The sequence below is a fragment of the Pongo abelii genome, chromosome 13 (assembly GCF_028885655.2).
Source record: "Pongo abelii isolate AG06213 chromosome 13, NHGRI_mPonAbe1-v2.0_pri, whole genome shotgun sequence".
Classification (NCBI taxonomy): domain Eukaryota; kingdom Metazoa; phylum Chordata; class Mammalia; order Primates; family Hominidae; genus Pongo; species Pongo abelii.
Genome location: NC_071998.2, coordinates 122,800,396 through 122,828,132, shown reverse-complemented (window position 1 = coordinate 122,828,132; position 27,737 = coordinate 122,800,396). Strand labels below are relative to the sequence as shown.

Below are 27,737 nucleotides of genomic sequence, written 5' to 3'. Positions count from 1 at the left end.
CACAGAGGTGGTGACTGCACCGAACTTCACATGCAATTTCCTGGCCTTTCCTGCACAGAATTAATTCAGACATTCTATATAAATAGAGCAGTGAAACATTTACTTTTTTTTTCACCTAGACCTACAACATCAATACATATAAATAAATTCTAGTGTTTTTTGTTTTTTTATTTGGGGTGGGGGAGGAGAAAGGAAGGAAATACCAGGTAAGAGAAAAGGGCTGGAGAACAGGTGACCTTTTTGTTTTTATTTTTTCTCAAACAGCAAGTACTGTGGGTCTGATGCCAGGTTCACCTGAAGGGTACATCTTAACAGCATCCAGGAGGCTTTCTTTCAACAAATCACACGCACCACCGCGTCAGGTGGGAGGGGTCTGGCCATGCGGCTCAAGTGTCCAGGTGGAGATGAATGTGTGGCTCCCGCAGGCCTGGACTCACCCAGGAATGGCTTGGCAAGGAGGGCTGGTGGGGACAGAGAGGGCTCATCCCAGGTCCCACAAGCAGCCACTTGCAGTGGGAGAAGGAAAAGCAGACAAGAAGCTCAGGTAGGGAATACCTGGAACTGTCGGGTGGGCAGCCCCTGGGGAAGGGACTCAAGCATAAAGGCTTGGGATGAAGAGGGAAAAGACCAGGTGAGGGCAGGAGGGGAGCTGCTGAAAGATGCAGGTGGACAGTAAAGCACCTTTCAGTAAAACTGCCCCTTCCCAGGCAGCTCTGGGATGGGCGCTGTTCATAGGAGGCCGTTCTCCCACTTCCTTAGAATTGTGAGAGCAGTGAGAAGTTACTTCAGCAGTTCCTAAGATGCTCCTTCCCCATGTTCTACACTAGACACAGAGCTTAGAGCCCAAGCCTGAGCGCTGTCCTGCACCCGTGAGACGCTGAAGGCAGCCTCTGGTGGGGGGTGCATCCCCGGCCCCCTCCTCACGGTGTTCTGAGCCAGCCTCCTCTGGAGACGCTCAGTGACCCCTAAGAACAGCTGAGAAACTTGAACTGTCCCCTTCCCTTTCCTTGGAATGACAGAATCTGGAGTGATTTCCTTGTTTCTTACTTAAAAACAACAAGCCCAGCACACGATGGCTCACACAAGCCTCTGGCTGGAGAAGCTGCCCTCCCGGAGGCTGTGCAGGCCCTTTGGACCTTGGTCAGCCCTCCACCCAGCCTCACCCTGGACCTGCCTCTGCTGTCTGAAGACAAACGAGACTGATGCCTACTGCTTAGCTCAGGCCCTCCTGTCCTGACAACCTGGGTCTGCTGCTGGGAGTGAAGCAAAGGAGGAAAAGGACAAACTCCCAGTGGCCTCACTTGGGGACCACACACGGGTCCACTCCCTCCATCACCAAGTGGTGTTCACGATGAGCTGTGTGGGAGGTGGAGACGGGTCCAGAGAAAGCAGCAGGCTCCGGAAGAGGAAGGAAGGAAAATGACAGGTTACAGAAGGCTTCAGGGAAAGAAATGTGTGAAAAACACAGCACCCCTGCAGGGCAGGGTATGGAGCCCCAGAAGCAGAGCCCACGGGGCCTGGGATGGGCCTGTGGTGTGTCAGCTCACCCCATCTGGGCCAACCTGGGAGCCACCAGCAGCCATCTCCATGATTTGTCTCTGGTGCCCAGCACACCCACTGGCTTTAGAGGAGCCCAGGACAGGGACCCTGTGTGATTCTCATGCTAAAACCGTCATCAACTTCATGGGCTGCCTGTAAGCGCCCTGGGCTCATCAAGCCAGGAGCTGGAACCCAACTGTGACCCCCCCACACCTGCCTGCTGCTCTGAGCACCTCATTGCTTCCCAAGTGGGGAGCCAGGCACCAGAATGCTCACAATGGGTGCCCTCAAGAACCTCCTTTTCTTTTTGCAAATAACCTCAAAGGTGAACCAGCTGAGGAATCAGGAGGGGAGATGCATTCTTAAGAGTCATCTCTTAAGGTATTGCAGTGACGTATCAAACTAAACAGGACAGAGGCTAGAGATGGAAGGGAGCAGAGGGGCTGGCGAGAAACATATAAAAGTTCAGCTATACACATGGAGCTTGCGTTTTTGTTTTCTTTTCCTTTCCCCTTTGTAAAAACCTTGGCTACATTTTAAAACAAAAAGCCTCAAAGTAAAATGACCCTGCTGCCAAACCACTGTGCCTAGGGATGGGCGGCTGGGCCAGAAGCACTGCTGAGAAGGCGCCCTGGCTGCGCGGCAGGACAGGGAGGAGGCAGGGAGGGCGGATCTGCACTGCACGGGAGGCGTCACTCCACGGTCACGGTGGGAGCAGATGGGATGAAGGAGTCGTTTGCTTTTTTGTTTCATATCAAAGCAAGCGGGTCAATGCCATATATCCACGGGTGCAAGCTGGTTGACAACGGAGCTTTTGGGAGTGGAGAGGAGGGAGGTCTCTCAGTCCGGGCCAGGCATTTGGACGGTGGATCTGGTGAGGCTCCCGAATGTCGGCTATGTCGAGGCCGCATGGCGGCACCGTCCCCAGTGGGGCCAGGCGAGGTGGCAGCCAGGCACCGTCAGGCCTTACTCTCCTCCACTTTGACAGCCCGAGGCTTGATCGCTCCGGTTCGCTTCGTCTGGGAGGCAGCCGAGGGGGCCTCCTGCAGCTTCACGGCTCCCAGGCTGGGTTTCTCATCCACTCGTTGTTTTGCCTTTGGACAGATGAATGGGAAAAACAAAGTGACCCTGACGCTGAAACGTGTTCGGATACATAGTTCCCACCACTCCCTTCCTGCTCCTGAGTTGCAGGGAAAGCTCCCCTAAGTCATCCGTCCCTTGGTTGAAGGACCAGACTTAGAAACCCTCCTACTAGTAAGGAAAGTGGCGCGAGTGCCGTCTCTGCTCCCTCCCCATAAGCCCTGAGTGCAGTGATTCGGAGAGGCAGGAAGACACCGGGTCCTCCACAAAGAATTCCGCGATGGCACATCCCAGGGCGAAAGCAGTTCTGGTCCCAAGGCCAACTGGAAGAACCTTTTCAAATCAGTGCACCTCCTGCCCCACAGGCAAAAAAGCCCCTTCGAGTAGATCCAAGTGCCCCCTGCACGTCTCAGAGCTCCCGATTATCTGCTGGGGCCCTAGGCAGACTTGGCCCCCACAGATCTCTGGCAGCGATTCAGCCAAACCCCCCACCATTCCCACTCTGTAACCTTTCCCTGGGGCCCCATTCCTAGTCAGGGCTCCCCTGGTCTGTGGCTCTACACGGGGAGTGGGGTAGGGGAAGTCACAGAGCAGCCAGCGCATCTGCCCCCCACCAGGTCTGAACTCTGGAAGAAAGCTTTAGAAGCTCATTCCACACAACTTTCATGACCCCCCAGGGGAACCAATGAGAGCAATCACTTCCCACCTCTACCAGCCAGGCACAGTGACTGATTAAAAACCCAGGTCTGAGGGGCCTAAGCTCTGAGCCCCAGCACGTTTTAGAGAATAGAGAAGAGAATAGTGCGTGCAGGAAAAGACACTGCGATGTCCTTTTCATTATAAAATGGGAAAACTTAATTTCACCTGTGCTCCCACCCAGCCAAGACAAAGACGAGACACACCACCGACTAGAACCAGCGCGCGCACCCCGGCTCCTAAAGCCGACCCCCAAACCTAACCGAGTCTCCCAGGGCACCTCAGCCCCGACCTGCCAGGGCTGGTCCACCTTCCAGCACCACCTCCTCAGAGGAATCGGCATCCTCCCTTCTCTGCAGGACAAGGAAGGATCCAGACGCCCGTCAAGAGGAGAAATGCCTTCGCCAGGAGGGACGCGGGCGGCCCAGCTCCCGGTTCCGTGCTCTAACCGCTAGGGCATGGCTCTCTTTAGACAAGGAGCGCTCAGATAGGTTGGACAGTCCCTTCTCTTTTGGCGCTTGGAGACGGGCCTAAGTGTCCAGGGCTGAAGGGTCTGGAAAGCCATCTTCTACCTGTTGCACGTAGTGTCCCTGCACAGAGCCCATGTTAACTGCTGATCCAGAGGGCTTCCCACTGGGGCTAGCAGAGCTAGGCCTGAAAAAACCAAAGGCAGGGGTTGAGAATACACAACGTGTCACCACAGAAATGGAGTCAAAGCCTAGCACATGGAGGAGGCACAAGGAAGGAAGGGCCTGCAGCCAGAGGCGCTCACTCGGGACGGTCCGTGGATCTCTTGGATGGAAAACCACCACAGACCTAAGACAGCCCAGAACGCAGAAGGGTGAGGGGGTGGCTGTCACTGACCACCCTGGCACCACCAGGACAGAGCTCAAGGAGTCGCACCGCAAGAGAGGGAGGCTGAGGCCCTGTACAGATGGGCATGGCTGTCCTGCTGTGCAGAAAGCGACACTGGCCGTCTCAGGGTCTGGACCAACACGATGCAGTGCCCCAGACAAAAGGCCTAGAAGCCTGACACTGAGCCAGAACTGTGCCGAGTATTGTTCTAGTCTTCACTTTTCAGAAAAGGGGATGGGGGAACCAAAATGTACAACATGCTTCTAAATGTGTTCCACTGACCACTAGTTAGTTCCCAGGGATGTTAATTAGGTGCTACGTGGAAAAAAAAAGTCTGCGGTCAAAAAGCCTAAGTGCCGTGTGCAGAGTTCAACAGGATTCTCAACCTAGGCCCACTCGGCCTGTGTGGTGAGTACCCTCCCCAGCAGGCCACCCCGGGGACAGCACTCCCCCAAGGACCTGACCAAGGAACCCTCGTTTTTGCAGCGCACATCTCAGCAGCTCTATTTCCAGAACACTTTGGCAAACACTGCTTTATACAATTATAGCAATTTCCCCAACCCCCCTAAAACACCATAGAAACAAAGCTACTAGTTTAAGGCTTCCACTTTCTAAATATGCTCCAAAGAATAATCTGCTGCCATTCATTCCTACAACTACATAGACACAGGCGACTCTTGTCCCATGAAGCTCTGTCTCTGGGTTTTGCTTTTTGAGGAAGGCTCTGTAGCCAGAGGCTGCTGGAATCTGCCTGTGGCAGCAGCGGGACAGCGTCTGCTGAGACCTGCAGCCGCCTTCCTCCTTCCAGTTCCGCTCCATGGTCGGTGCTGTCCAGCTATCTTTTTCACATAGTCCTGATGTTTTGGTCTATGTGACAGACATGGTAGGAAAACGAAACGTACTAAAAACAGAAATAAATGAAGCCAGGAGAGTGAAAATAAGAACAGAAAAGATGGAATGGGAGGAAAATCTACAAAAACCCCTTTCTCTGGAAATGAAGGTACAAGAGTGGAATGCTGTGATGGAGGACAGGCAAAGGGCAGCGGGGCAGAGGGAGGGCAGCGGGGCAGAGGGGGTGCAGCGGGGCAGAGGGAGGGCAGCGGGTCAGAGGAGGTGCAGCCGGAGCAACTTGCAGACCATGGGGGCCTGGCTTGCAGAGTGCCCCTCGGGCCTGCAAGTACCTGTGTAGTTGTGGGGACACCTCATGGCGTCTGCAGCGATGGTGTTAACCTCACAGGGCACCACGGGTCAGGCAGGTCTGTTTCACTCATTTGTTAACACAGAGGGGTCTCAGGAACCTCCCACATGTAACAAGGGTGGACTGTACAAGCCCTCGGAGCCCAGGGCCAGAGCGTGCTGCCTTCACACACCAGCACGGGCAGAAAAGGCAGTGGACCAGAGGCTCTTGCCAACATCCGACAGAGCCACCTGAGTATCCAGCTAAGGGGACCTGAGACAGTTGCTGGAGGTGGAGACAGACACAAAGGAAGCAAAAAGAGGGTGCTGGTTTGTAGCCTGGAAGGAACGGCTCCATACGCCCAGCAATAAAAAGTCCCCTGGCAGGGGTCATAGGGCAAGTCCGAGGAAAGAGACGCTGGGAAAGGCCACGCTCCTCCCCTTGCCAGGATGCAGCCCTGTGGCCAGTGGGTCCTGTTTTTAGGATCTGATGGGAAGTCACGTCAGTCCTGATGCCTACTAAATGTCAGCCGTTCCTCTTCCTACCTTTCCAGAAAGCTCCCCAATCCAGAGCATCTTAATAATGATTAAAACCAAAACCACTCTGCTGATTCCTCACTCCCCCAAATTTAACTGCAACACAAGGGCATCCCAGTGCCGAAACACCACAGTGACACATGGCCCATAGAGGGACCAGGTCTCTGGCGGCTCTCCCTAGGCCCAGATTCTTCTGAGCCACTGGGCTGCGGCTCTGGCAACTGCTCAGCTACACAGCACGCAGTCCCCAGGGAGTGGCTTTACCTGTAGGTCTGTGGCGATGGCACAGGGCCTCCTGAAGGGACATTCTGTTTACTGTCGGCAAAGTGGAAGCCTTTCATCTCCATCTGAGAGGGCTAGAGAGACCAAGCAGCAACAAGCTGTCATTTGAGGCCCTGGAAACAGCTGGTCCACACACTTACTGAAAAACCCAGGGCAGAGGTGGTGAGGGCCATGGGAATTCCCAGGGAGGCATCTTCTAGAGCAGTGGTTTCTGGCACTAGGGCCCAGTTTCATGGAAGGCAATTTTCCCACAGACCAGTACAGCTCTGCAGCCCAGGGACTGGGGACCTCTGTTCTAGAGAAATCTGCAAGCCCCTTCCCTCTAAGCCAGACTCAAGAGGGCTTCTTCTTAGAAGCAAGAACCATCACAATACTTTGTTCTTTTTAAAGTGAGGTGCGAGAGCCAATGAAGCATGGCTGTCCATAGCAGGGCCTCCTGGGGAGCCAGGGAGGAATGATGATTCCTGGCCCTCAGCCCTCGACACGTTCAGAGTCCCCAGGACCTGCCTCTGTGTTGGCCCCACACATGGTCACCTTCCTTTCTGCCCTGGCAGTCCTGCATACACCCAAGCCACTGGCTCTTTCTACCACACAGGGGTACTTAGCTTGCTAGAAAAAGTTGGTGACACAAGGCCCCCTCCCTTGGGTCAGAGGCAGATGGGGTCCCCTTACCTCTCTGCTGGTGTTCAGGACTGGCGGCTGAGACCCGGGCGGAGGAATCCTTCGGGGGGCCCCAACAGAGAGGCTCTGCCCAGGCGGCAGCTGAATGGACTGGGGCAGGATCAGTGGCTGCTGCCCGGAGCCGTACCGAGGCATTGGCATGGTCAGCTGCTGGGCGACAATGACAGTCAGGAGGGGGAACAATGCTACGGAGAAACCCCAAATGCACCAAAGAGCACCAAAGAGCGACCGCACATGCACTTCAGATTCACACACTTCAGAAGAACTAAAGCAAAGCCTGCACACAGCAGGACATGCTCTAATTTCTATTGTAGCACAGGAGAGATCGCCCAGGATTTCACACCTTCGATGGCAGAGGCACGTCTTCTTGCTGGAATAGAGTAGGTGGTGAGAAAATGGGCAAGACTAAGCTGGCTGCAGGCACACGAACTAACAGCGTTAAGTGTGTCTCATCCACGTCTCTGCTAAGGGCTGCGTCTATCTTCAGCCCTTTCTGCCTTTGTCCAGCAAGTGCTTACTAAAAGCATACAAGGTGCCGAGGAAGCGGCAGGGCCCTGTCCAACATGGGCCTGCACACTGCCAGGGCAGCGTGTCACACACTGGACACAGCTGCAGGACACTCAGGGTGCAGAGTGGCATAGGATCTGTGGGTGCACACCAGATTTGTGGGTGCACACGGGGTGGGGGGGGGCAAGGAGAGGACGAATGAGGAAAGTCAGAAGTAATGGCCAAGCCAAGTCCCAAAAGATGAAAGCTGCACCGGACATATATCTCTGCATTCCTTTGTACAGCACACACATTCAAGACTCTTACTGTTTTGCATCAAGTGGTGGTAAAAACAAGACTGGGCTGGATTCCGGACTGTGGGGGTCCTTTGAAGCATGCTGACAGGAGAACAGGGTGGCTGCAGGGCCTAACTAACTAGAACAAGATAGGCGAGGTGGGGATGTGGGCCTGGAGACTCTAAGGACAGGGGGACAGGATGGGGTAGGGGGGCTGGGCCACTTTTGGTCTCTCAGTCACTGTCCTCTTCATCTCCCTACTATTGAGTCCACAGTGGAGGGTCAGAAGGATCTATTGGAATTACATCACTGAGACTTGTGGTGGCCAGAGCCGCAAAACACCGTGCTCCTCCTTGGAGCACCAAAATGGTGCAGGATGAAAATGATGGGCACATGCTGCCGTTTATAGAGTGCTGACTTGGGGTATGATCTGACTTGCAGGGAGGCCAGGTAGGAGCCCCTACAGGAGCTGGACAGCGTGCAGGGGGGTGGCGGGGATGAGACACAGCTGGATTCTGAATCCTTTTAAAGCCAGAGCTGACAGGCCTGCTGAAGGGTCAGGGGGCGAGGTGAGGGGAAGCAGGGAGCCAAGGAGGATGTGGACTGGACAAGCAGAAGGACCGGGAGGAAAATCGAGTTTTGGATATGATGAGTCTTGAGATGCCATGAGACACCACAGCAGAGATGCTGGAAAGTCCATTGGATTTGAGATTGAATTCCAGGGACAGATCTGAGCTGAAGATGTCCACTTGGGAGTGAGGAGAAGATGGAGGAATTTAGAGCCATGACTCTTGAAAGACACCCAAAGCAGGGCCCAGGGGCATGCCGACCATTACAGACTGGGAAGGAGAGGGGACAGCAAAGGAGACTGAGGAGGAGGCCTGAGGCAGCAGGAAAGCCAGGAGTGACGGCCTGGAAACTGGGTGAAGAAAGTGGTTCGAGGGGTGTGGGGGGCGGGATTACGGGCTCAGCACTGTAGCTCGTCTGTGTACTGACAGGAAGGGCCATCTGATGCACAAAAGAGAGGGAGACGTGCTGGGGCGGGGCCCCCCAGGGGCACAGGCAGCACCCAGGCAGGGATGTGGCCACAGGGGCTTGGAGACTGTCACTGCTCCTGTTTCCTGGGTGACGCAGAAAGGGAGGTCATGGGTGGGAGGCGGCGAGGGGCAAGATGCAAGTCTGAAAAGCTGCTAGGAGGGTGGGGGTTGACTCGGAGCCACAGCTTGGATGAAATGCAAAGGCCATGTGGCTCGGTGGATCTGCTGATGGGGAGAAAGAAGCCAGGCCAAGGGGGAGGATGACAAAAACATGGGTGGCAGAGACTGGGTGTGGTGGCTCACACCTGTAATCTCAGCACTTTGGGAGGCCAAGGTGGGTGGCTCACTTGAGGTCAGCAGTTCGAGATCAGCCTGGCTGACATGGTGAAACCCCATCTCTACTAAAAATACAAAAATTAGCTGGTGGGTGGTGGGCGCCTGTAATCCCAGCTACTCGGGAGGCTGAGACACGATAATCGCTTGAACCCAGGAGACAGAGAGGTTGCAGTGAGCCGAGATTGCGCCACTGCACTCCAGCCTGGGGTGACAGAGTGAAACTCCATCTCAAAAAAAAAAAAAAAAAAAAAAGAATTTTGGAGTTGGGTCACTAGAGGTGACAACTGAGAGGGATGCTGAGAGTTGAGATTATCTGAGAGCCACAGCTACTGGGAGCGGCCAAACCTAGAGAGGAGTGCACAGAGCAGGGGCCCATGTGAACAAGGGCACCAGTGGCGAGGAGGGCACAAACTACGTGGACAGGGTCCATGGCACAAAGACCTGGGGTCATCTCTGCAGACATCAAAACCACTAGGAACTGGAACAGGAGCGTGGAGACAGACTGCAAGCCAGGCCAGACAAGGAGGGTGACCCTCAAAGGTGCCAAATACTGCCCAAAGGTTGACGGAGAGGAAGATTTCACAGCAGACGCTGGATGTGGTGACGGCACCATAGCAGAGTGGAGGGCTTGTCAGGCACAGTCTATGGGGTGGGCTTCAAAGCTGGGGTTTCAGGGAGGAAGGAAGAAAAGGAGTCTAGAAGCATCAACAACTAAGCAAAGAGGACTCTTAACCCATTCCACACCCTACTGCACAAGGGCAGGGAGAAAGGAAGGAGCCCCCGTCTGGGGGCTGCAGGAGTAGGCAGTGCTTAGGGGACAGGCAGGTCTCGAGAATAAAGAGATGGATGAGGGGCCAGGGGTGGTGGCTCATGCCTGTCATCCCAGCCCTTTGGGAGGCCAAGGCGGGCAGATCACTTTGAGGTCAGGAGTTCGAGACCAGCCTGGCCAACATGGTGAAACCCCATCTCTACTAATACAAAAATTAGCCAGGTACAGTGGCACACACTTGTAGTCCCAGCTACTCAGGAGGCTGAGGCAAGAGCATCACTTGAATGTCGGAGGCAGAGATTGTAGTGAGCCAAGATCATGCCACTGCATTCCAGCCTAGGCGACAGAGCAAGACTCTGTCCAAAAAAAAAAGGTGATGGGGCTACTCAGAAGAGGCTGATTTCCTGCACGCTGAGGAACGGGCACGGTGGCTACCAACCAACAGCATGACAGGCCAGCACACACTGAGAGGTGGGTGAAAAGAAAAGGCAAGGTCGTGAAGGAAAGAAGCCTAGGGCTTTGGGTGGAGTGACTGAATTCCTGACCTGTGGGAGCTGGGAGTCCAACATCTGGGAGGCACCCAGGCCAGCAGCCTGGCTGAGCTGGCCCTCGTAGACCAGGGCTTGGTTCCCGCTCATGGGCTGGTAGGGTGAGCCAGACTGCGGCTTCACCATCTCCAAGGGCTGCATGCCTGGGAACGCCGAGTACGGAGGCTTCAAGGCTGTGCCCCCAGAGAGGATCATGGTGCTGGGCGGTGACAGGCTGGGGTGCATGTACACCTGAGATCTGCAAAAGCCAGATAGATGGTCGGGATCAGGTGGATGAGTCCAGCTGCGGATCTGGTCCCACCCTTCAGAGATCCCCCGGAGGGCCTGCTGAACCACAGATCCCCGGCCCCACCCCCAGAGCGCGACTCAGAGGGTCCAGGGGGGCCTGAGAACAAGCTCCTAGATGGCGCTGATGCTGCTGGATTAAACAAGTGAAGACATCCAGGCTGTAGGAGGCACAGGACATCAGCCACAATGACTGGCAGCCACACTGACGGAGCAGCCCGCGGTGGGGAGGAGACGGGGAGTCAAGGGGAGAGGAGGAGGAAGGAGCAAGGGAAGGAGGCAAGATGACATGAAAAGCAAAACAAGGCCCACCACGTATCAGCTCACCCCAGGCCTCTCCTAGAGCACAGTAAACAACGGATTGAAGAGTGATCCAGAGCAAACTTCCACCCCTCCCCACCCCACTGGCCCCAAAGCAGAGAAGCACCAAACAGCTGCAGGACAGAGGCTGCACACAGGGCCGAGGCCCTGGCTGTGAGCTGCCAGCTCCGCAAGCCGGTACATGAGCTCACCTGAAGGGCTGTAAGGAGCTGAAGATCTCCTGGGACTGGGACACAGGAAGCCCACCCCTCAGTCCAAGCTGAGCTTGTGCCTGCAGAGATGTGTGAAGGGAGATCGGGATCTGCTGGGCAGCGGCGGCCTGTGAACGGGAAAACGGGGTGGGGGAGGTAACCGCAAGGCCCATCCAGGTGGTTCCTCTCCTCCCACCTCCCCTGCCCCGCTCCACATGGCTGCTGGAACACGGCCCAAAATTCGAATGCCAGCATGTCATTCCTGGGCTTCCCTTGCTATTGGGATAAAGCCTATAAGGAAAAACTGGTAGCAACCCCAAACCACAGCATATCCCTACCCTGGAATTCTATACAGCAACAAAAATGGATCCTAGCATACACATCAACAGAGGTGAGCTCCAAAAACATAACGTTGAATTTAACAATGTACAAAAAGAAAGATACATGCAGTCTGACCCAGTTATGCAAGAACCAAAATCTTGGAAACCAAACAATACAGCAGTTAAGAACATGTTTTTAAAAAGAGGTCAGCAGAGGCCACATCCTCCGTCAGCAAGCCTGCACTTGGAGCAGATTCTGCCTGGAAGTCCACTGTCGTGGCTGTGCAGGCACATGGGTCTGAGGGGTAGCTGGACCATCCCAAAGGCCCAGCACCAGCATTAGAGGGGAGACTTCCAGAAATCACCCCTTGGCAGCACATAAAGTATGCCAGTCCTGCATAAATAACCAACGCCTGCTCATTTCTAAGACTACCTCTTTCTAATGCATCCATGCCTGGGAGTTTAGGCCTTTCTTCTCTTCATCAGAAGGATACCTGATCACCAAAGAAAATTCCATTTTAGCTAATTCCCCGGCTAGGACACAGGAGGGAGAACTTTGAGAAAAGAAAACTAAGCAGAGTCTGGAGCAGCCAACTCCACTCCTCTTCCCTGTCTCTTGTTTATTCACTTAACAAATGTCTCCTGGCTGCTGTGGCGGGCCAGGTGCTGGTCACCACATGTGAGGGGGACGGAAAACCAGACAGACAATGAGAAACAGATGAGCAAGCCAATTCCGCCCTGCACTGGCTCCTCCCCACCACCCCCAGCCAGGCCACCTGGCTTGCTGCTGTCACCTGTTGGTAACTCTGCTGCTGAGGTATCGTTTGAGGAACCAGCCGGGGCTGACTTGCAAACACATGGCCATCCAGGTACAGGGGCGGGAGGTGGCTGCCTGGAAACAGAGCGGCAGAAGGGAGGTAGAAGAGGATCAAGCCTCACTACTTCTCAATGTCCCTGAGGGAGACAGTCTACAGGTCTGCTCTACCCAGGGGACTCAGTGGGGACGAGGGCGTGTGTACAAAGGCTGCTAGGTTCCCTGTGTGCCTGAAGCACACGCCTGCTCACAACACACCTGGCACGCACCTCAGGGAACGTAGGGAGGGTGCAGTGTCAGACCTAGGAGGAGGGAGGAGGCAGGTGGGCTCCGGCCTACCCTTCCCACCTCCCACTCACCAACTGCCCCAGACACTCGAAGGGGCATTCTACTTTAACCAGGGCTGCCTTGGTCTCTCAGTCACTGTCCTCTTCATCTCCCTGCTATTGAGTCCACAGTGGAGGGTCAGAAGGATCTATTGGAATTACATCACTGAGACTGGCAGCTGGGCCCTCAAAACCTCCACGCTTTCCCTTGGGGACATCGACACATGACAAGGATGGCAGCAATCAGGACAAAAACAGCTGCCAGTGACTGAGGGCTCTGTTAATACAAAGCCCCTTCCAGGTAAGACCTGGCTTCACAGGTGTGGCCACCCCATGGAGCAATGTCATCACCCCCGTTTCATGTAAGAGAGGAGGATGCTGTGGCAGGCCGAGGCGGCACAGCTCCAGCACGTGACCCAGGTCTGACTCAAAGCCAAGCCTTTGCTTGCTCCTCTCACCAGTAGGCAGGAGTGCCTCGCTGTCGTCCCCCAGTTCTGTTTCCCAGCGTGGGGAAGCAGGACGTGCACATTATCTGCAGCACATGGCAGCTACGACCGCTCAGCCTAAAAACAAGTTGCTACTTCTACATGCTACTTAAGACAAGGCCAGGAGGTGGCATTCGGGGCTGTTAATCCGTTTTTCTTGATAATAAATGGTGAAGGACCCCAAGGCCTGGCTCAGGGGATGAGATACCTGGCATAGAAGCAGAAGGTGCTACAGAAGCCACAGGCATGGGTGGCATGGACACTCCACCGAAGGAGCTGTAGTTGACCCCGCTGGAGGCACCCACAGAGGATGGAGGCTGGATGCCTGAGCCAGCGCCGCCTGGAGAGCTCTGCTCCGGCAAACTGGGGGAATTTTCCCAAGCCTTGCGCGCAGACTCCATCTTCAGAAGCAAGGGGAGGGGGAGGGATGAAAATTACTATCATGATGGCAGTGGACAGAGCCAATCTAAGCTTTGGGGGTTCGGGGACACCTCCCTTCTGCCTCTTCGTAAGCTAAGGTACTGGGTGGGCCCTCACCCAGCTCAGGGCTGGTGTTACCTTCAGAGTAAGGTCGGCGGTGGGGAAGGACATTGGGGAGAGACCGATGGCCCTCTGGATGTGATGGTCCCGCCGCAGGATGGGGATACTCTGTGTTAACCCTGCCTGTAGAGGAGGAAAAGGAAACCATGGAACACAAACAGGCGCAGAGATGGCTTTGCCCAAACCCATCCATGGCTCGCCTGAACACACTCAAGGCTCGTCCAAACGTATCTATGACTTGCCCAAACCCATCCATGGCTTTTCCCAAAAGCACCTACAGCTCCACATCTATGAATTGTCCAAATGCATCTTCAGTATTGGCCACATGTACCCAAGACCACCCAGATGAAACTGATGGCAGCCAAGACCACGACTGATCTGGAGATGGCTGCCTCCATCAGTTTCCTCCACACAAGTCTGCAGAGAGCCACCCCCATATTCACACTCCACAGTGCCCTCCAGACAGGGAGAGCCATGTCCCGGCATATAAATATGGACTGGCAGCCCGCACGCAAACACCTGGTTCAGAAGGCACCTGCCACCTGGCTTGGAGATGCCCTGGGCCAGAAAGGGAAGGCTGTGCCCCTCAGCAAACTGTGAAAAAGAGGGCTCTGGTAACAGAGGCTGGAAATCCAACAGTGCCCCCCGCTTCCTGCAGATCCCCGGTGTCCATCTGCACGTGACAGAGACCGCAGACTCTCAGAGTAAAGAACCTTGTAGAGCCCAGCACTTCCACAACATTGTTTTCATTCAACACCTATGAATATTGTACAGCACTCACATTCCTTGGAATCCTCTGGGAAACGCTGCCCAAATGATACTCGTTCATTCAGCATATGCACTAGCACCCACCCCTGCAGGCGGTGAGGACAGAGCAGTGAACCAGACGTCACTGCAAAAGCCTCGGCCGCAGCCCCAAGTGGCCACAACAGATGCAACTGCCAGCTCCTGAGCCCATGGTGGAGCGCCAGGAGGTCTTCTGGATCACAACAGTTAGATCGCAGGCGGCACGGACCCTTGGATGGTGAGATGGGGCCTCCTGAGGAGGGCTCTCCTACTCAATCTGTGCCCCTTACCCCTGGCCACAGAAAAGGCAGCCTGAGTCTGGGCTCACACCTGGCACAGAGGAGACAATGGAACCAAAGACAGCCAAATAAACCAGACCTTAGGAACTATACGATCCCCACTGGAAGGTCACAAAACCTGGGCAGGAACATTTAAGCACCTTTTAAGGACATGGAGCTGCTAGCAACTGAGTCACGTTCCAGCCCAGGTCAGCCTGAAATACATGTGCTGTCTCCTTCACCCAGGGCCTGCCAGCCCCAAGCAGTGAGTGGCGCCAGAAGTGGAAGTGTGGACTTACATTACTGGCCAAGGCATCCTGAAGTTTAACAACTGGACTCCCGGCAGGACCAGAGGCAGAACCAGGTGGCAAGCTGAAATCGGAGTCCTGAAAAAAAAAAAAAAAGGCCACACAGCCCACTGAGATCCTTCTGGCTCTACGTTCCCCAGAGGCATATGTTAACGTGATGCAGTTTCCGAGACTCAAAAACTCCACTGAGCAGCATTCACTGGAGCCACATATAAGCAAGATGGCCAGATGTTTCCCCACGGCACAGGAGACAGGATGCCAGCCTCACTTCTTTCTCCCTGTCCCTTGGGTGGCCTGACAGAAACAGGGAAGATCACTGGCCTGTCTGGTGTCAGTGAAGCAATCTTTAAAGCAACTCAGCAGAGCACTGGCCACGTGCAGGACTCCACACCAACACTCTAGCTGCTGGAAGAGTGCTTGGCTCCCATCCTTCTATTCTTTCTAGGGGGCAATCCTGTCTGAGCCCCCAATCTCTCCAAGTACCAAGATAAAAAGTAAAAAAAGCAAGCAAGAAAACAAATCAAAGCCTCACTTTTGGACTGACTCCAAATTCAATGGGTGGCACAGGCAGCACGGAGTCCACGTGAATCTCCACCCCGTTCACAGGCGGGACAACAGCCCCTTGCAGCCGCTCGGCCCCCTCCGAGCCCTTTCTGTTTTTCAGAGAACGCTCGTTGCCGATGGGTCCTGGTCTGTGCTCCTTGCTCTGTCCAGAGCCTTGTTCTGAATCCTTGATTAAAAAAGCAGAGAGGTGGAGACACACAGACTGGAATGACCACACTCTCCAGCTTCTACTGTCCCAGGAATTGAGGAAGACGACGAGACGATGGCCCCTTCCGCCCAGGCCCTGGCCACTGTGACTGGAACATCCAGGTTACCTTCTGCTCAGACGGCTTTGGAGCCTGCTCCTTGTGGGTGTCGGCCTTGGGTTCCGCCAGGCCAGGCCCGCTCATCTCCTCTGGCTTCAGAGTCCCATACGGGGAGCTGCGCTGTGAGGAGGTCGCAGACGACTCCCGAGACTCGGCACTCAAGTCAACACCACTATCTCCCTGGCTGCTCTTAAAACCCTGCTGTGCAGAGCACAAAATGGGTTACAGCCTCCGACTCCCAACTCCATTATCCAGAGAGTAAAACTGCATGTGGCACAGAGACTTTTCTACCCCAGCTGCCTGTCCCTTGCCAAGTCTGGTCCTCATCTTGATCCTGCCCTGCTGAGGATGCCTGACAACTTACGTGTGGCCAAACACACCAACCCCGATAGAGCTCGTGACCATAGGATCTTCTGCGGGCCCCAGACCGAGGCTGCCAAACCCATCTCACTTGTGACCCAAACCAGACTACGTGGCCGCTGACACCAGTTCAGAGGAGGCCCTGAATCCCTCTTCCCACCCAGCGTTGGGTCCTCCCTTGTTACCCCTTTTCTCTTTCTCCTGCTCATGCACGCCCCATGCACAGGCCAGAAATCAAGACGGAAAACCACTGACGAGCTTGGCCCCATGGAAACAACCTAATTCCAAGCTCAGCTGCTGTGGCAGGGGCTCGGGTGGGCTGCGATGCACAGATCCACGGCAAGCTGGCCGTGTGGACGGTGAGCACACACTCACACACTCATCCCAGGAGCAGCATGTGGGCAGCGGCCACACTCACCTCTGCAGAGCCAGTCTCGGTGCTGCTGAAGGCAGTGACAGCTTTCCTCCAGGAGTCGTTGGCTGGGGCCTGCACAGGGAGAGCTGCCAGGGGAGGGAGACAGAGTCAGGGCATCAAAGAGCAACCCGTCTAGAGAAACACGAGTTTATGAGCTCTTAAAGAACAAGTACAGGTACAGCTTGCAGAAAGCCAACTCCCCTGCCTCCCCTGTACCCCCCAACCCCAGCCCCCTACCCATGACACCCAGTGAACGGCTCTGACGTGGAAGAGCTGGTCTGACAGCCTTACCCAACTTTCCACATCCTCACCCAACGTGTTTCTCAGCATCTCACGGATTACAGGAGAGAGCGAGCAGGGCAGAGCCCTCACTCCTGCCGATCTGGATTCTCTGTCGCTATTTCCGCTATGCTCATGCTTCCTTTCACTTATACTATTTCTAAAAGTTGGTAGCTTCTCTTTTTTTACACTTAAAAATATATATTTCTTTCTTTCTTTTTTTTTTTGAGACGGAGTCTTGCTCCGTCGCCCAGGCTGGAGTGCAGTGGCGCGATCTCCGCTCACTGCAAGTTCTGCCTCTCGGGTTCACGCCATTCTCCTGCCTCAGCCTCCCGAATAGCTGGGACTACAGGCGCCCACCACCATGCCCGGCTAATTTTTTTGTTGTTGTTGTATTTTTAGTAGAGACGGGGTTTCACCATGTTAGCCAGGATGGTCTCAATCTCCTGACCTGGTGATCTGCCCGCCTCGGCCTCCCAAAGTGGTGGGATTACAGACGTGAGCCACCACGCCTGGCCTTCTTTCTTTTTTTTTTAAACAATAGAGACAGGGTCTCACTCTGTTGCTGGTCTTGAACTCGTGATCTCAAGTGATCCTCACGCCTTGGCCTCCCAAAGTGCTGGGATTATAGGTGTGAGCCACCACTCCTGGCCAAAGTTGGCGGCTTCTACAGAGTCTCTGAAAGATCCCAGTGGGTATTACTAAAAATTTTTAAGCTCACAGACCACTTTTTGAGTGGCCATGGATCCTGAGCCCAGAAAAATAGATATGCATGCAAAAGTTGACATGCTAGCAGGGGGTGGGGGCACATATCTGCAATCCCAGCTACTCAGGAGGCTGATGCAGAAGGATTGCTTGAACCCAGGGGTTCAAGTCCAGCCTGGGCAACATAGTGAGACCCCATCTTTAAAAAACAACAACAACAAAAATCCTTTCACATGCTATTTTAATATCCAAGGGCTCTCTGAAGCCATCCTTGGACACAACCCCTGGTCTGAGAAACCAGTGAGACCCTGCAGAATTCTGGAGGAAAAGATCTGACAAAAGGGGATGATGACTCACACCTGAGAGTCACATCTGATTCACACCTGGCAGCTCAACCAATCTGGCACCTGGGCATTTTTGGACATCAATACTATGACACCTGTCACTCAGCCACTATCAAATGTAGTGTTATTGATGTTTTATCAAATGATTGTGCTTCCTTTCCATCAAAGCTGGCCATGTTGAATGTTATTTTGTAGTTTGCAAGAACCAAAATTTTCACCGAGCACATGAAGACAAGCTATGTGGAAACAGTGAAAGAATCAAGGCCCAGAACTCAGTGTCTCGGGTGCTTGTCCTATGACCCTGGAGTCCCTGAGTCAAGTCCCTTCCCTCTAGAAGCTTCAGCTGCTTTGCAGAAAAATGAGCTGGCACTAGGTGACCTCTCCAAGCTCCCCTCATGGGCCTGAGCTGTGAAATGTCGAATGTCCTTGTTTTATTCATCTATGCACGCTCTGGGCTAACAGCGCAGGGCCCTGCCTCACGTAAGCCTCAAGAAGAACCTATTCTATGAAAATAGTTTTTTATTTTATAAGGAAAAATTCCCAGAAAAATTACATTTGATATAGAATTAAAAAAAAAAAAGTTTTCAGAGCAACAAATTTTCTAAGAAGTAACGTATACCCTCTTCTGGTCTCAGTTTGCCTTTCCAGAAGAGCATTCAGGGAGGGTTTTCCAGAGCCTTCCCCATGTCAAGAAAAGGGTGCACAGCACAGAAGAGAGCTCCTGAACTCTTGCGGCTGGTCTATCAGTCACTTGCTTCTCTTCCATAAGTTAGTGGGAGAGACCGACAAAGAAGGCCGTTCCCACTACTAGGTGATCTCAGCTCAAGGGGCCATCCTTTTCCAGATCGCTGGACTAATGAATGCTCTGCTCTTCTACCAAATTTTAGGCAAGGAAAATTGTGTATCCGTTTGGGGGCTGCAGCAGCAAATCACTCAGGCAGCATTCAGCACTAGCTCAGCAGCGGAACACAGCAAACAGGTACTACTCCATCTATATTTGTAGCTCAAAAGCAGGATCCTCCCCAGAAGCAAACCCAGTCTGTGATGTGACCTTGGGTGCCACAGCTGGGGTCACACCCCCAACTCTCACCCTGGCTGCTGCTCTCCCAGATCTCAGTGCCCAGGCTGCTGCCAGGCACGGTCACGTCGCCTTGCTCCAGACATAAGTTGTTCTGTTTTTTTGCAAATCGAGGAGGAATACGAGAGGAAAGGCCTCGACCTTTGACAGGCACCTGAGGGGAAGAAAGGATGCTATAGTCTAGCCAAAGGCACCAAGACTGACAAATTCTCCCCAGAATAAGTATCCCAGGTACCAAAAATCACACCACCTGAAAATGCTTCAGAGATGTGTGGAACACTCGTCTCCCAAAACCTCAAGCAGAACCACAATGCCAAGCAAAGCACCCCCCAAGAAAGACCTGAAAGGCCAATGGACTGTGATCTGTGTGCAGGTCCAGCCCTGATTCCATTTTAGTATAGGGTTCACGATCCACTTGACTTGAGGGAGACAAATCTCATTCCACTCAGGAATGAGGAGTGGAGAGGGGGAAGCTGGAAGCTGACAGAGGTCTGCATCTTGGCTTGGACAAGTTTCCACTGTTATCACCCTAGACAAGTCACCCTCTTCAAGACTCAGTTTCTTCCACTGCATAACAGTGATGCCACCACCTATTCCTACATTGATAGAAGGGCCTTGGTAATAGCAGGAACGGGGAGACAATGTGTGCTTGCTAAATACTCCTTTCTTCCTCTCTGCCATCTTGAGCTTGACCGAGAACTCCCTTACCCTCTGGCTCTGGGTTTCCTGGGCATCTGCCAGCCTGCCCTCCAGCCCCGTGTCCCCCCACCCTCCGCCCCTCACCTGCACAGCCTGCTCCTTCTTTCTTCTCTCTTCCTCCAGCAGGCGGCGCTGCTTCTTGGTCAGGACTTCGATGAAGCCTTCGCCCACCATGGAACCCACCTCACTCTCCTCCCCGGGGCTGGACCCGCAATTTTCGATGATGGCACCTGAACCAAGATTTCACGAGAAGGAACAGTCTTTCCACTCACCAGGAGGCAAGAACAACCCAATTCAACAGGCGCCTGAGATCTAGTGTCAGGCTCGACAGAAACCTGGACAGGACTTCCGCACCTTTCTCAGGCCGCCTCTGATCTAACACATTGTTATCCCAAACCAAACAGGCCCAAGGGCACAACTGAGAGAACACGCAAAGGGCTTAAACCCCAGCTCTGCTCCTACAGCTGTGTGACCTCGGACACACCACCGAATGCCTCTGGGCCCCAGGCTTCCTCTCTTTAAAGCGCGGAAGCCGCAGGGTGTCACGGGGATTCAACAGGCTGTGAGCAACACTCGGTGGGAATCCTACCTACTCTGCTCACCTCTACAGCCCCAGAACCCAGCCCAGGGCCTGGCCGAGCTGCTCTGAAAGCTAAGGTATCAGTGCAAGGGCAAACTCGGGAGGCCCGAGGACTGCATGGCCCCTGGTTCTGCCTGAGTTATTTCCCCTGAAGATGTGAGGACTTACTTCCATAGTTCAGGTCAAACTGTTTCATGGCCTCTCCCTGTTCACCTGCCCTCGGAGCAGCCAACTTGGCCTCCTTCTCTGCCTTCTTACTGGAGGCTTCGGGAAGGTCAGCATTGGCATGGGCTGCCCGCTCCAGGGCATAGGGGGAGTGGCCACTCCCACTGCTGCAGCCACTAAGACCTCCAGGCAAGCCCTCGTCTGGGGATCTGCAAGGAAAAGAGGATCTTGTTAACCAGAGCTGGGGAAGGAGGGAAAACACCGCACGTGCACACAGCCTGCACACAAGCCTGGCACCCTGATCTAGGCCCGCTTCCTCTAGCTGACTCCTTGGGTGGGGAGGAGCGGCAGGCTGGCCACAGTGCATCCATGTCCGTGTGCAAACACACGTGTAAGGCTGCCCCACCGGCTCTGCCTGCTCCTGGGGAAAGTGGCTCCCCAGGGCTCTCCCACATGCTATGTTCAGAGTGTAGCGGGGAGAGAGACAAGGGGAATATGCTCAGAATGGAGATGCCAGCATTTCTGCTCCTCTCCAGGATTGCCCTGCTGGAGGGCCCTTGGGGCAGAAAACTGAGGTGAAGCCAAGGGTTGGCCTCTGGCGCCTGGAAAGTTGGATTAGATGGCACCTGAGAGAGTCAGTGTTCCCTGTGGCTCCTTCTCTGGGAGTTTCTCTGCCTTGAATTCTAAGGAGAGTGGAGGTGTGAAGCCATCTTCCTCAGTATGCTGAGGACAGGGAACGCCTCAGCAGACCCTGCATCTCCCTGTCCGAGGCAAAAGCCAAGTGCAGTCAGTCAACCCAGACTGTGCAGGGGACCCTCTCCTGGTCCCTGAGCAGAGGTCATCACCCGAATGCCTCTGGCTGTGGAAGAGGTGCTCGCCAGACCATGTGCAGCCTGCTCCCCTCTGCGTTTGCTGGGCTCCTGCCATGCTGAGGTGGCAACCCCACCGTGGGGCCACATCTCCTCACAGTGGAGAAGCAGAACCACCCAGGAAGAGCCACTTCCATGCAGCCACGAGGCCAGCGATGCCCCCTAGGACGCCGCCTGGCAGCAACTCCAGAGCAGAGGACTGGTGGACTGACCGGACCTGGCACTGTGCACAGGCAACGCTCCTCGCTGCAGCGGCCCCTCGTCGGGGCTCCAGGGACACATGCCTGGACTCTCAGGCCAGGTGCTGGACAGTGGCCTCAAGAGCACCACTGGGGTGGGGGTGGGGGTGGGAGCTCTAGCCACAATAACACCACCACGAGAAGCAGACAGGCAATGTGGGGGCAGGCAATCGAGACGCGCACAGACAGCCTGGGGGCGGGCCCCCAGCCCCGACACACGGCGGCATGCATGCGTGAACTCAGTGCTGCTGAGAACAGAACACAACAACAAAAAGGGCCCGGATGGTGTCTGGTTTTACCTTTTGACTTTCAAAGGCGTCCCATTCTGTTGGCTCTCATAGCGAGGGGAGGTGTCACCACCACCTGGCCTAACGGGCTTCTCCCCAAACCCTCCCGGCTCCAGCTTTCGGCTCTGTCTGTCAACCAGGGGTCTCTGACTGGAGAAGCTCCTCTTGGCCAGCTCCTTCTTCTCACCCAAACTAGCCCCCGACAGGCCACCATCCACCTGGGAGTCGGGCTCGGACCCGGGGCCTTCCCGCCGCTCCCGCCGCTCACTGAAGTCGCTGCTTTCGGAGGCCGTCTCCCATTCCTCATTGGCGTGATCAGAGGAGTTCTGGTAGGAGAGCTCAGGGGACCTGCGGCCCACAGTGCCACTCTTGTCCCCAGAACACAGTTTGGGCCTGCCTGGCCACTGACCTGCCAGCAGGTGGGGGTCCTCCTCGGGTCCCCACAGGCCCAGGGACTCCCGCTCTTGCCGGAGGCGCCGGAAGCGAGGGGGCTTATCTTGGCGTGGGGGGCGCCTTCTCCTGAAGGGCCGGTTCTCTGCATTTTCAGAATCTGCCACGTGTTCATCTTGGAAGAAGGATCTCTTGTCCTCTGAGCGGCTGTCCTCGAAGCCCCGGCCACCAAATGCATCAGGGTGTCTGTAGGAATCCGGGACATAGTCTCTGTCTGTAGATCGCCGGGATCCACATGTGTCCGAAGGGCCATATTCCTGCCAAGAGCTGCCTGGACTTTTGCTCTGCCAGTGGGGTGACTCTTTGGAGATGAAGGTTCTCCGTCCATACCCGCAATTGCTCAGCCGGGGAGGGAGGGCTCGCCCAAAGGCCCGAGGGCCTCGGCTCTTGGCATCTAGACCGCTATGGTCCTCAGAGCACACTTTGTTGGACCGCCAAGAATCTCTGCAGTCGCCCTTCTTCAAGGTGCTCTCCTCCCTCTCCAGGAGCGAGCCTTCATTCCCGTTCTCGGAGCCCCTCTGCCGGCGGCGCTTGGGAAGTTCTTCATACTCTGAGCCCTCGCTATGGGTCTCACTGGCAACTCTCCGTCGAGGCTTGGCTCTGGGGCAGTCCTCTGGCCGCGCAAACTCTCGCAGGCCCCGGCCACGGCCGCTGCGCTGGCTGCTGCAGTAGATGCTGCGGGCCCCCAGGACCCCCCCACCACAGACGCTGCTCCCGTTTCCGCCAGCAGGCCGACCACGAAAAGTGAACTCTCTGAAACCACGGCCTCGGCCCCGGGCCTGCCCTCTGACCCCAAAGGCTTGCTCCTCATCAATAAAGATCCAGTTATTTCTCTTCGTGGGGGGAACATCGCTGGACTCTCGTGGGGGTCTGGTTTCCCAGGCCTTGTCAGGTTTCTCCTCCTCTTCAAATTTGGTGGCCTCGTGGCCAAAAGTGGCACGGCCAGGGCCTTTGTCCTCCAAAGTGGTGGCGGAGGAGTTGGCCAGAGAGGCATCATTCTCTTCGTCCTCTTCGTCCTCGTCCTTTTCTGCCGTGGGGCTCTGCTCCTTCTCCTTGGCCAGCCGGGTGCTCTCCTCCCCTAGCTCCTGCTTAATCTTCTCGAGCTCCTTCTCCTTGTCTTCCACCTTGAGGGCTTTCAGGACTGGTTTCTTGATGGGTCCCGACCTTCGGGTCCTGCCCGTCTGCTCCGGGTGCTGGCTGCTGGAGCTCCGGGGCTCAGGAGTCCATTCAGGCTCTGAGGACAGCTGTTTGTTGGGGCTCTCGTTCTTGTCCCAGGAGGAGATGTTAAAGGCCGTCCCCTCCCGGGGTGTCTCCCGCTCAACACCATGGGCTGTGTCAGCGGTCTCTGGCTGGTGGCTAACATCCCAACTGCCACACTCTGGCTTTTTCTCATCTGGGACAAAGTCAGGCTCCAATGGGGAACACCTGAGGTTTTGGGTGTGACCCCCAGGAGCACCTGCATCCTGAACATTTTCTTGGGGTGGAAACAAAAGCTCCTGGCCTATTCTTTGAGAAGAGATACAGCTGTCAAAGTCTGCTTGGGCCTTCTTGTCAAAAGCACTCAAGTACTCCTCCCCTCTCTCCTCAAAGAGATCGCGCTGGGCACTTACGCCCCCTGCCCTTCCGAGTGAGGCAGAGAAAGAGCTTTCATTCCTGAAAAGGAACCAGAAAAATCAGTCAATGTGATTGGAGCCTGGTTCCTGGTTTCCATGCTGAACACAGAGCTTAGTTTTAAAAAGAAAAAAAAAAAAAAACTTTTTAAAAAGAAAGCTAGAAAAACAAAACAAAAAACAACAACAACAAAAAACATAAGCATCAACATTTGCTCTATCTTTAAACATGTCTCAGAAATGCCAGGCCATGAATTGGTCGGTGGCCCCTGGAGTCCATCAGAATGAAGAGTGTCGTGGCCACAGGCTGGTCGCGGCGTGCCCCCTGGAGACAGAGGAGCCGGGTAATCCTCCGGGTCAAAGAGCAAGAGCAAGCTGGAGCCTGGGAGGCCGTGAAGAGTCTGGGGCCATGGGGGTGGCAGGGCTAACTCTGTTTACTTCCACAGAAATGAGCCAAGACCCATGCTCTGGACCCACCTGCCTTGTGAAGCCCCCACCCGCCTGTCCTGTGCCCAGGATTTGATGACCCCGGGACTTCTCATTCACCTTACGTCTCACCATCTGAAAAGAGCCTCTTGGACAAAGCATTCAAGCAATCCTCCTCACACTCTCCTTCCCCAGAGGAACCAGGAGTCCCTTCAAAGGAGCACATCTCCCATGGGCTGTGTCTCCTGGGATGGTAGCTCATCCCAGGGCCCTCTCAATTAGGACCTGAAGTCTTCCTTCATTCAGTGGCAAGGCAGCAGGACCAGGCTTCATCTCACCTGACACGCATGTCCATAGCCAAGGTGTCACTCGACTTCGGGTGCGGGAGCGGGTAGCCCTTGCTCTGCAGTGCCATGTAGCCCTCTGGGCTCCACACAGGGGGTGAGTCGATGGGGGTCACTTTTCTTTCTTGGAGTGGGGGCACACAGTTCTGATCCTCAGAGCGACAGCCTGTCCCATTGAGGGACTCTTGGGGCATCATGGGCTTCATCAGTCCTGAAGAAGGCAAAGACTGATCTACATCATCTCATTTAGATGGCCCTGCTCCAATCTCAGGGTCAACCAAAGGCCCAAAGAAGTTAACAGTTACCCTGACTTTCATGTGGATACAGCACCCCACCCACCTACACATCATAGGGCTCTTAATCTTTCCTGACCTGAGGACCTCTGAAGGCACACACGCATGCACCCTGCCTGGTTCAAAGACCTGTGAAGTCCAAGGAAGGGGGCAAGAAAAGCACATTTGTCAGATATAGGCTTGGTCCTTAACACTCACAGGACACGGGATGAAGCCTTTCTATACAGGGCAGGGAGATACAACTGAGACACTGTTTAAAACAAAGACCCAAAAGGGCCACATCCTCAAAAGGCACACTTGATAGACACATGCGCTTTACTACCAGGAACAGGCTGGCGGGTCTGTCTGGCCTGGACCAGGGCAGGGAAACAATTGTCCCCCTCCCAGTAATTCAGACTCGCATGCTTCCTTTCATAGGGGTTTAAGGGACAAAGACTTCAGATTTCTACCTCCCCAAATGCTTTGCTAAGTTGAAGGTGCATGTTAGAATTTTCATGTAACCACTAACATATAGAAATGAAATGTAGAAGCAAAAGAAAAACAAAAATAGGACCAAGAAAAGGCAGGAATTAGAAGAAAAGGCATAGAAACAGAAGAATAAGAATGGAATGCATAAAATATCATAATTGGAATATCTAAATATAATAATCTCAATAAGGCTGGGCATGGTAGCTCATGCCTGTAACCCCAGCACTTGGGAGGCCAAGGCAGGTAGACCACTTGAGGTCAGGAGTTCGAGACCAGCCTTACCAACATAGTGAAACCCTGTCTCCACTAAAAATACAAAAAAATCAGCCAGGCATGGTGGCAGGTGCCTGTAATCTCAGCTACTCAGGAGGCTGAGGCAGGAGAATCGCTTGAACCCAGGAGGTGGAGGTTGCAGTGGGCCGAGATCACACCACTGCACTCCAGCCTGGGTGACAGAGCAAGACTCTGTCTCAAAAAAAAAAAAAAAAAAAAAAAAAGCTGGGCGTAGTGGTGGGCGCCTGTAATCCCAGCTTGGGAGGCTGAGGCAGGAGAATCGCTTGAACCCGGGAGGCGGAGGTTGCAGTGAGTTGAAATTGCACCACTGCACTCCAACCTGCACGACAGAGCAAGACTCTGTCTCAAATAATAATAATAATCATCATCATCATCCCAATAAATCTAAAAGGACCAACTTTTGCAATTAAAAGTCATAGACTTTCAGAGTGGTAAAGCTATACACATCTTGTAGATACAAAGATACACTCCCAAAACATAACGGCTCAAAGAGGCTAACAGTAAAAATTGGAACAAAAGACTTCAAATACTATCAACAGAAAACTAGAATTATTATATTGCTATCAAAGTAGGCAATAAAGATAGAAAGCACTATTAATGACAACAAGGGTACTACATAAGGACAAAAGGAACAAGATACAGAAATTCTAAACCTGTATGCCTCCAGATAGACAAAGCAAAAACTGACAGGCTCCCAAAGAAGATTTGACAAATCCATAATCATAGTGGGACATTTTAAAACACCTTTTAGTAACTGGTCAAAGGGATAAAAACTTACAATGATGAAGACATTTGCACAACACAATTAGCATGCTCAGCTTAATGGACTATCTCCAACCAGAGAATACAGTCTTTTCAGGCAAATGTAGAATGTTAAAAAAGAATTGCCATGGAAGAGGCTACAGAGAAAACCCAACAAATGTCAAGCAACCTAAGTCAGGAGTTGGGCAGCAAACTACAGCCATTAAACAAAACTCAGCCTGCTGCCAGTTTTTACAAGTAACGTTTTATGGAAAAACAACCATGTTCACTCACTTACTATTGTTTATGGCTGTTTTTGTCCTACAACACCAAAACTGACTAGTTGATCAAGGCCTAAAAGACTTACTATCTGGTCATTAGTAGAAGTTTGCTGACCCCTGGTCTGTATCACACAGACCATATTGATTTTGAAAAGGCACTAGACAAACCTTGGGAAAGACTAACCAAAGAAAAAAGAGACAGCACAAAGAACATTAAGAATGAGAAGAAGGACAAAATGACATAGCAGAAATCTAAAATTAATTAAAGCACTTTATGATATACGATCTTCATTACTTTCCCAACAAATCTTTATGACAGAACTATTATTGTACCTACAATTTGCAAGCGAGTACTTTGAAACTCAGACCAGTTGTGTACTTGACAAAGAGCCAGACCAAAATCCAGGTGTATCTGTTTAACTCGAGATGACACCCTTGACCACCACGCTATCCTGGGTGATACAGGTATGGACCATTAGACCACAGTGCTTACCTGAGGGATGCAGGGCGGAGGGGTAGAAGTCCACCGGGGTCCGAGTGGGCGTGATGCGTGGGTCCATGTAGGAAGGCATCATCATCCACCTGGGATCGAAGCCCAACATCTGGGGGTGGTGTGGGTAAAAGGTGCGCTGGGGGTGGGACGGCGGGGGGTACACTGGCTGCCAGTGCTGCATCTTGTACAGCTGCTCCTGCCCGCAGAGAGAGAGACTTGGTCAGGCTGGTGCAGCCGGGGACAGAGATGCCACCCAATACACGCCCTTCCAGCTTTCCAGCAGGCAGCATAGAAAGCCCACCTAGAACAGAAGACCAAGGAGGGGAGGGATGGACAGCTGCTCAAGGGGAAGCCCCCAGTGTGTTACAGCTTGCAAGCTCAGGTCCCTGTCCAAGGCTGGTGGACGGCCATGCCATTATCACAATGGAGGCTCATCTGTGCCTGTGCTACACGAGACAGGCTAGGTTTTCACCTAG

The 27,737-nt window shown here is 53.9% G+C and overlaps 1 protein-coding gene and 2 non-coding genes across 38 annotated transcripts in view; all 3 read right to left on the bottom strand.

Annotated features, from left to right (window-relative positions):
* Positions 1-232: 232 nt before the first annotated feature.
* Positions 233-27,737, bottom strand: part of PRRC2B (proline rich coiled-coil 2B) — a 125,158-nt gene continuing 97,653 nt past the window's right edge. For 17 of the 36 annotated variants that reach the window (XM_063714489.1, XM_063714478.1, XM_063714486.1 and 14 more), the window contains 19 exons: positions 27,262-27,457; positions 24,686-24,902; positions 21,874-23,964; positions 20,470-20,675; positions 19,806-19,951; positions 19,035-19,176; positions 16,620-16,702; positions 15,851-16,042; positions 15,505-15,702; positions 14,964-15,050; positions 13,619-13,723; positions 13,269-13,461; positions 12,230-12,327; positions 11,116-11,243; positions 10,316-10,556; positions 6,838-6,996; positions 6,148-6,239; positions 3,888-3,969; positions 233-2,633 (listed from right to left, as the gene is read on the bottom strand). In XM_063714489.1, coding sequence (XP_063570559.1) covers positions 2,499-2,633; positions 3,888-3,969; positions 6,148-6,239; positions 6,838-6,996; positions 10,316-10,556; positions 11,116-11,243; positions 12,230-12,327; positions 13,269-13,461; positions 13,619-13,723; positions 14,964-15,050; positions 15,505-15,702; positions 15,851-16,042; positions 16,620-16,702; positions 19,035-19,176; positions 19,806-19,951; positions 20,470-20,675; positions 21,874-23,964; positions 24,686-24,902; positions 27,262-27,457 — 4,791 coding nt within the window. In that variant the 3' untranslated portion in view covers positions 233-2,498. Of the gene's footprint in view, positions 2,634-3,887; positions 3,970-6,147; positions 6,240-6,837; positions 6,997-10,315; positions 10,557-11,115; positions 11,244-11,269; positions 11,930-12,229; positions 12,328-13,268; positions 13,462-13,618; positions 13,724-14,963; positions 15,051-15,504; positions 15,703-15,850; positions 16,043-16,619; positions 16,703-19,034; positions 19,177-19,805; positions 19,952-20,469; positions 20,676-21,873; positions 23,965-24,685; positions 24,903-27,261; positions 27,458-27,737 lie in introns of those variants that run through there. The other 19 variants (XM_054520740.2, XM_063714494.1, XM_054520739.2 and 16 more) reach the window with 10 other exon arrangements.
* Positions 7,858-7,943, bottom strand: LOC112135030 (small nucleolar RNA SNORD62). Its single transcript, XR_002916346.1, has one exon. It is a non-coding gene; the product is annotated as a small nucleolar RNA SNORD62 (small nucleolar RNA).
* LOC112135029 (small nucleolar RNA SNORD62) lies at positions 12,662-12,747 on the bottom strand. The gene has a single exon (XR_002916345.1). It is a non-coding gene; the product is annotated as a small nucleolar RNA SNORD62 (small nucleolar RNA).